General features: G+C 42.3%; 1 protein-coding gene across 1 annotated transcript; it reads right to left on the bottom strand.

The window, feature by feature from the left end:
* Positions 1-1,764: 1,764 nt before the first annotated feature.
* Positions 1,765-5,826, bottom strand: nptx1l (neuronal pentraxin 1 like). Its single transcript, XM_080775748.1, has 5 exons — positions 5,348-5,826; positions 4,780-4,987; positions 3,561-3,805; positions 3,242-3,421; positions 1,765-2,565 (listed from the first exon to the last, which is right to left on the bottom strand). The coding sequence occupies exons 1-5, from the start codon at positions 5,783-5,785 to the stop codon at positions 2,344-2,346; spliced, it is 1,293 nt and encodes a 430-aa protein (XP_080631874.1). The 5' UTR covers positions 5,786-5,826; the 3' UTR covers positions 1,765-2,343.
* Between the last annotated feature and the right edge of the window lie 3,045 nt (positions 5,827-8,871).

Consider the following 8,871-nt stretch of genomic DNA (forward strand, 5'->3'; position numbering starts at 1 on the left):
TTTGAAAATATCCGATTTACAAACTCACAACATGTCATATTGCGACATGTTGTGAGCTTGTAGATTGACTAATCCAATATATACAGTATAGTGTTAAAGTGGTTTAACACAGTTTGGTGGTACTGTATAACACATTTTGTTGAGACCCCCTGAAACCCCCTCAGGAACCCCAGGGGGTCCCCAGACCTCGCTTTGAGAAGCACTGCTTGATACGAGTCACAAACCAAATGCAATCTCTTCCATACTCTCGAACATTATTATTACTCCTCTCAAACACTTTGGTCACATGTGTGTGTTTGTGATAGTGTGTGCATATGCATATGTCAGGCCATATTATATCAATGAATCATCAAGTGTGTGTGTGTGTGTGTGTGTGTGTGTGTGTGTGTGTGTGTGTGTGTGTGTGTGTGTGTGTGTGTGTGTGTGTGTGTGTGTGTGTGTGTGTGTGTGTGTGGGGCGGTCAGTACACGTGGTTATGTGTGTACGCACGTGTGTTTCAGCATATTGTACACTTACATATCCAACACCCAGTGTCCATATTAACTCTGAGAGCGTACACATATCTGTACACTCTCAGAGTTGCAAATGGATACATTAATACTGCGGGTTTTACTCTGTAGACTCTCTCATATCATCCTTTTCCAGTCACATCTCTGTAGACTCTCTCATATCATCCTTTTCCAGTCACATCTCTGTAGACTCTCTCATATCATCCTTTTCCAGTCACATCTCAACACCCCTTGTGGTTTAGCTGTTTCAATAGTGTGACACCAACGGTGACCCCGGTTCAGTGGTGTAACAGCAGTGTCTCTGCGTCAGGGATTTGAACCTTGCAGCTGGCGGTCAGGGCACCAGAGATAGTAAAAAATAAAATGAAAAGTGAACGCTGCTTGATCAGTCTTTTCAAAAACTAGAAAAAAGGCCAAAAACCTCTAGTGTCCCTTTGTGTTGAATAAATCTTCCAGTGTGAAATCAGCTGCTGTCTCAAGGTGCAGACTGTTGGGTACTAGGGTCAAAAGCTAGACTAGAACGAATTCTGTCTTGGGCTCCTCTACAGCAGGGCTGCACAGATTGCCATACATACTAAGGTGCACTCAAACTCATAATTATGCACACAGTTGCACATGACACGCACCTCCTTCTAAAGAACCAGAACACAGAAATGTGCACATGCACACAGACATACTGTACAATGCATACACTCATGTGCACACATCGAACATTTTGGGACGATATTGTCAATCGACAGACAGACAGACAGACAGGCACGCGCGCGCGAGCGCGCGCACACACACACACACACACACACACACACACATGCAAACGCACGCACACACATGCATATATTCAGGTATCACAATTTTATTAGAAAAATTATAACTTCATCTGTCAGTGTTGCCATGCTCTGAGCATATAACAATACAGTATAAAATCTCAACCTAAAAGTAGGATAGTAAAAGCAATGGTCGGCGATGCTGACGCAGCATTTACAGTAATTAAGTCATGCTTTTACTGTACAGATAACATTCCTATTAAAGTACAAACACCTGCAAAATGTGCCGTGGTCATCAACGGATTGCGTTTTACAATAGACACTCTTATCCAACTGATTACAAAGTGTACAATAAACATCTCTTTTTTAAATTAATTTTCAATAGATTTAACACAAAGACACAAAACAAATCTGCAACTCATAAATTAATGTGCTGAGTTTGTCTTTTTTTATCAACAGCCCAAGGCACTCAGGCTTGTATGTTGGCAAGAAATGATGTCATTATTTTACACAAAATCAAGCAGGTGGTGATACAGAAAGAATAGCAATAGAGAAGAGCGCCATCTCTAGTTTTTGAAGTATACATTCCTTTTCCCAAAATCCACTTTCATCACAGTGAATATTCCAGGCAGTGGGGCAAAGAAATAAGAAACAGAAATGAATACTCTGTTAAAATGCGTGTCATCTGTCAGTCCACTAAAAACTACATTATCTCCTACATGGTCTCCGTGGTCTGTGAAGTGCACCATCCATTTTGTGTTGTGACGACGAACCTGTCAAGTATTCCCAAATCTCAGCATCAGCCGCCACTATACAGAGAAGACCCAGAACTGGCTCGGTTTGAGCAATGTGCTTTCAAGCACCCCGGGATGCCAAAGGGTCCATTTCCATTAACCTATCCCACATGAAAATCTGGTAAAAATCTAGCAAGTGTTCACACATGACGTATTCAAATACTTATTACAAATCCAGGCGCCATTTGTGGAAATAAACACCTCCTGATCTTTCAAGCGCATTTACCGATGCTATACAGTGGCTTATTTGTCATTGGCTTTTGCCTTCCATGCAGTTCAGTTGAGCTGGCGACAAGCTTCAAAAGTCCACTTTGATGCTCCTCCGTAAATATCGAGGCTTGTCTCCAGCCATGAAAAAACATTGCCCACTTGTGCTTTGCTGCTGCAAGTCGCGAGATTGTATATCTCTCCAATTGACAGTTTCCGATCCCACATGTGAAAATTCGCCAAGTCTCCAACAAATGCCTGTGTGGCATCAAATCCGCCTCCAAGCGTATCCTGGGGTAAAATAAAACATATGACATTAATTAAGAATGATATTCTATTAACCCAGAAAAAGAAAACAATGATTTCACATTAACCTTCAGTTAAATTGTTCATAAATAATGTATCATTCCCAAGAGCTTTGGAGAGGAGAATAGAACATCGCTTTAGGACTATTATTCTCCGAATGAACGATCATTAATGATCATCAATGATCTCGAGTAAAATCACATTCAGCTTGTTAGCCCTTTGAAAACTTCCCCACAAGCAAGTTTGTTTGTACTAGTCTTGTTATCTCATATGGATTAGCAATTTAGACGGGTAGAGCAGTCTAAAAACTCGAACTTGAACTTGAAAAAGCTCCTTTAAAACAGATCCTTCTATCCATGGTGAGAGAAAAGACAGCTCTTCCAAAAGGTTCGTTATTTGTTTTTCTGGTGTTGAAGGGACAGCTCTTTAAAATAGTGTATTTGTTTCTGTGGTGCTGAAGGGACAGCTCTTTCAAATAGTGTATTTGTTTCTGTGGAGCTGAAGGGACAGCTCTTTCAAATAGTGTATTTGTTTTTGTGGTGCTGAAAGGACAGCTCCTATCAAATGGCTTGTCGTTTGCATTTGCAGTGCTGAAAGCTCTGCAGGGAGGAACTGAAAAATATGCAAGCAAAGAATTCAGACGTGTGGGCATATAGCCTACCTGCTCCTGTCCGAGGATCAACATGCCCTGTGGTTTGATGGGATGATACGGGGCCAGATTCTCCCCACTGCCCCTCATCACTCCATCCTGGAATGCCTCCCACACACCGTCACGAGTAGTCCACGTCACACAGATGTGGTGCCACTTTCCATCATTGATCAGGAATGGCAATTTTGCAACCTTTTATAATAGGATTTAAAATAAAATGTGACCCACTGTAATGTGCATTTATGAACAATACTTCAATATGCACATTAAAAGCTCCAGGACTCCCTAATTATAAATATATTCACATAAAGACACAAGTCACAGTCTATACCTTGTCGTTTATAAGTATCTCCATTGGGTTGTTCCCCCACTCTATCAGCACCAGCTCATTGGCCTGTCCCGGGACGGCGTAGGAGAACGGGGTTCCCACTCCCGGGGATGCGTTGGACTTCAGCCACATGCAGACGCTGAACGCATACATCTCTGGGAGGCTCCTCTTCACTTTGGCATACATGTAGTTAGTTCTCAACGGGAAGGTGAGCTGGAATCTGTCCAAAGGCCGGTTTTCCTTTTGCCCTGTAAAAAAACAAACACTTATTAATATAATGAATAATAATAATAATCATTGGGCCTATTATTATTATTGAACAACATAGCCATGTCAGATAATAACTAATCCAGTTGGCAAAGTGTGTGTGTGTGTGTGTGTGTGTGTGTGTGTGTGTGTGTGTGTGTGTGTGTGTTACAAGCTTGCCTTATTGTCATATCAACATACCATATCAAGTTTGTGTATTTTGCTCCTATATATTATAATTTGAATTACGTAAATATACACGGTTATATGCTATATAGATTGACAACAACACATTCTGAATCACGCTGCTCGAGACTTTTGATTTGTTTGTTAATCTCGCATCATGATAATCGTCATATATGCAAAGTGAGCAACGGCGCTCTGAGCTCTCCTTCACTCCCGTTATCTCCTCCCTCCATTACCCCTCCCTTGCGATTCTACTATGATGTGTTCTGTTGTAAGCCTAATGAGCAGCGGCTCAGGCTCAGCTCTGATCAATATTCCACAGGCATCTCAAACACGCACGGGGAATCACAGAGCATCATCATTACGGTCCTGCATTGCGAAGTTTGCGCTCTTCTCAGAAGGGTCGCAGTGCGAGTCCAGAGATGGGTCATTCACTCACTGCATCTATAATTATTTGATTTGCATCAATTAGAGGGACCGGGAGGAAAAGGAAATGCAGAATATTCTGGACTGCGCAATTTCTTTTGCGAGCTAACATAGAAAGCGGTGCTTTGCGCCGGATTCCTCTCCGAGTACCTCCCCATTTACGTTTTACCACTTTGATCATGAGATTTCTCGTTGAGATGTTGAAAGGCTACTAATCTTTCTCTCCACAACAGTAGACTGTATAGTCGTAGCCTACTCGTAACACACAATGGTACCTACATTTCTTGAAGTGTGTAGTGTAGGCTATAGGCAATTTCATTTTCAAAATATAGTTTTTCTAGGACTAAAGTGTGGTCTTGCCCACCTCTCTCCAAGTCAGTAATTCTCTGGTGGAGGGATGTCAGCGTGGATTCCACTCTGCCACGCTGCTCCGTCTCGTTCCGCAGCCCAGGTTTCCCCTCCTCGATGCTGTTCACACGGGAGAGAACCTGCTTCTCCAAGTCATCGATTTTACTCTGAAGCAGGTCTTTCAGGCTGGTTGCCTGCACCGAGTTGTTGTTTCTGCTGAATTGCTGTGGAAAAAGAGTTGTGTTAGCCTATAGCTTAAAGTTAAAAGTGCATTAGAATCCCTGCATGGGTCCCGGGACGCAAGCGGGATAATGCCAGCTTAACTTCTCCAAAAGATTGCGGTGAGTGAGCTGAAGCGGCGCGGACGAGGCAATATATAGCCTACCCTGGATATTGTTTTACCCCCATCCCCAATGATTCCTTTAGGCTACGACTGGTAACAGGACGAGGTAACAGATCGAGGTAAAACTGGGTGAAATCGTAATAACGGATTATAGTAGATTTAACCTGAATAACTATATAACTGAAGCTTATGCGTAATGTTTTGTCATTGGTCTTAATGATGCACCATGGATAAAGCTTACCTCGAGGTTTTCTAGTCTCTGTTTCAGAGACTGTAAAGTCTGTGATAGTTGCGTCAAAGTGTCACCCGGGCCCCTCGATACGTCTCCCATTGTGTTTTTCGACTCTTTCCTCCTGCCTCCCGGCCGCGCGTCTCCGGGCTCCGACCCGATCTGGCTCTCGCACCGGGCCAACTTTGAGGTCAGTTCCCTGATAGTCTCTTTTTGGTTCATTATCGTCTCTTTCTGCTGCAAAACCGTTTCCCGCAGCTGCATGACGGTGGTCTTCAAATCCTCCCCGGGCACACTGTTCTGCAAGGTAGCCGCGCAAATGTCCATATCCTTTGGCACGGACGTACAAATGAACTGGGTCTGTCCAAAGTCTTGAGCCGAACTCTCCAAAAATAAATGTGAAAACAGTAAAAGTTGCCAATGAATTCCCTTCTTCTTGTTGGCCTGCATGCTGGCGTCTGTGTGGTGTCGTTTGTTTGTTTTTGGTTCGAGCACCGCAATGTGATGCCAAAGTGATGACAAACCACGGAGCTGTCCCGCCGACGTTGTAATCCTGTCTGTGGTGCGCACCCGGTTTATATAGTGCCCTCGGTTATGCGCAGAGCGCAGGTTCACTGCATCACGAGCAGAGAGGGGAGGGCATCACTCTTTCAACGTTTAAGCCTTTTATTATACTCTGTCGCCGAAAATTGCCGATCTACAAGCTCACAACCGCATTGTGGACGCGACGCGTTGTGAGCTTGTAGGTCTGCTATTTTCGTCGCGCGACACCGTCAAGCGACGAAGTGTGCACGGCTTGACTTCAGAAGAAGCAGCGTCGTGCACATTCAGGGGATGAGATCTTTTGTCTTGTTCTATCATAGGCTCCCAGACCAAATGACAATTTGTCGTTTTGATAAAACATTTAACATCTGGGCCAGATGTTAAATTGTCATTTGGCTTTGTGTATATTTATTCATCAGCAAAACGCAGATGTGTCGGCTGTTCAGTGTTCAGAGAGTTGCGCAAGGTGCCCATGATGTGTTGAGTTAAAGAAGTAGTCTCGTATTCGCCTATATATTAGGTTGACGCAGAGGCATGTCAAATCAGCACCTCAGACAGCGCCATCCATCGCGTCATCACAGGGCCGGTCTGGCCCTACACAGACTCGAGACCTGTCACCTTTGGCATCATCTTTTTTTATTTGCACTTTATGTGAAATCATCAATCAAATTAAACATCACACCCGTGTGAAATGAGGGGCGGTCTTATCATCATACATCATCATAATATAATATCATCTCATTCTGGCCAATCACAATTTGCGTCCTCACTTTTCTGCCCTCACTTTTTATCCTCAATACTTTGCTCAGCCAATCAAATCATCTCAATTCCGTGCTCATCGAATCAAATCATCGCTTCACACAAACACACAAAGCTGGCCATAAAAATATAGAAAGAAAAAAAGAGACATTTCTGATATTTGAACGACACACTGATACACACGTGCACCCGGAGAGAGGACCCAATATCATATCAAACTATTTTTAGAGGGCTTTTAATGCATTATTGGAATCCCATCTGCCCTGCATCTTAAAATAAGAAATAAAGTTAATAGATAATTATATATACACACACACACACACACACACACACACACACACACACACACACACACACACACACACATTTGAATTATTTTATTTGGATCTGCACAAGAGGCGTAATACAATAGACCCAAACACTGATCAGAATTAGGTTTTACATTATATGGTCCAACCAAGCTGCTGCACATGCTTAACACACAGAGGGAAAAGAAGAGAAAAAAATATATATAGCACATTGTTGACATACTATTACTTGATACTACTAGTACTAGACAGGATGTTTGTTTTGGGTTTTTTAAATAGGGATAGATGAAACAACGCCTTCTCCAGACAGACTGCAGCCCATAGTAGCTGAGACAGAACGTTTTGTGTCTCAAGTCACAAACACAGTTAAGCAGACTTATTTTTCAGAGAACCTTTTTTGTTTGGCAGATCTGGGACAATGACATTGCCTTCTGTATTTCGCAATTAATCCGTATGACTCTCATAATCATCTCAATAATTCAGTCCCTAAAATGATTTAATCTGTCCCCAAGCATTTTGCCATATCTATTATTCAGTAAGGGCAATATTACATTTTCTTTTCAGTGCCTAGTCGACCTTTATTAATTTGGTCAATGTTGAAAATATTATGAAAACATTTTGAATAAGTAATGAAAGTCTCAGATTAATATAAAAAAAATGTCATCTAAACTGAAGATGGGAATAAGGGGCAAGAACATCTGTACTGTATGTGACTGAAGGAGTCATGGGAACCCTTAGGCTGCCTTTATGGAATAAGTCACCACTACCCTTGATCCTGGAATCTGTCTTGCTCTAGGAATTACACATGCTTTTATGGTGGTTTGATATTAATCCTGGCTGACTGATTTAATTGCCGTCAAGAGGAGGAAGGCGTTCATTTTGAAGGCTAGAAATACCACCAAGAGCATTGTTTTATAGCAGCACTACAGCACTATACATACTGTATGATATCGTTATTGGATGGGAATGATGAAGTAATTAAAGGGACATGGGATGGTTCCTACTGAGCCCTATACCTGTAGCCTATAGAAGCCATTTGCTATAGAGATGCTATTTTTATTTATGGAGCACCAATAAACCATTTGAAAATAGAATATTTAAATTTCAAATACTGTCTCAGAAATTTGTAAATGTATACACAACCCTTGGTTTTATGCATGCGTCGAGTCCATTCATTGAAGCACAGCTGACAGCAAATCAGACTAGTTAGGGAGGGAAACTCATAACTGGGATTGAGCATTTGGTTTATATTTCTTTAAAAAAAATCATAACTTTTGACAGGAATGTGCTAGAGACTTACTTAAGTAGACTCTCCAGTGAATTGGCAGACACTCCCTAACCAGGCTTCGAGCGCGCTCTTTAAACCCCTCCGGTAGCCACGCCCCCTCCCTCTCCACACATACACTGACACCCACCCACACGGGCTGCAACTTGTTTGTTAAACAGAGTGAAAAATACAAACAACTTATAATGTAACTTTGCACTCCATGAAGTGGAGTAGTCTGGCGTGTTAGGAAGTGAAAACTGCTCCGTCACAACACTGTGTGACAGCTTGAAAGAGAAGTTATCTTCATAACAACAAACTGGGGGGTTTGTTTTCATTCTGCAGGTGAGTTAGCTACCAATGCTAAGTGAGCATTAACGTGCGTGTGTGTGTGTGTGAGAGAGAGAGAGGGAGAGGGGTGAAATTAAATTAACAAACAAAGGTGCTTGAAGTGCTGTAAAGTGTTACCTGAATTGCACACAAACCTGAGTTAGCTATACCTATGCTAAGTATACTGTGTGTGTGTGTGTGTGTGTGTGTGTGTGTGTGTGTGTGTGTGTGTGTGTGATGTGTGCGTGAGAGAGGGAGGGAGGGACTGGGTGTTGAAATAAAAAACAAAGGTGCATTAAGTGCTGTATGTGTGCATTTGGGTCCTATATATA

Source organism: Protomyctophum bolini (genome assembly GCF_963924005.1).
Source record: "Protomyctophum bolini genome assembly, chromosome: 11".
Lineage (NCBI taxonomy): Eukaryota > Metazoa > Chordata > Actinopteri > Myctophiformes > Myctophidae > Protomyctophum > Protomyctophum bolini.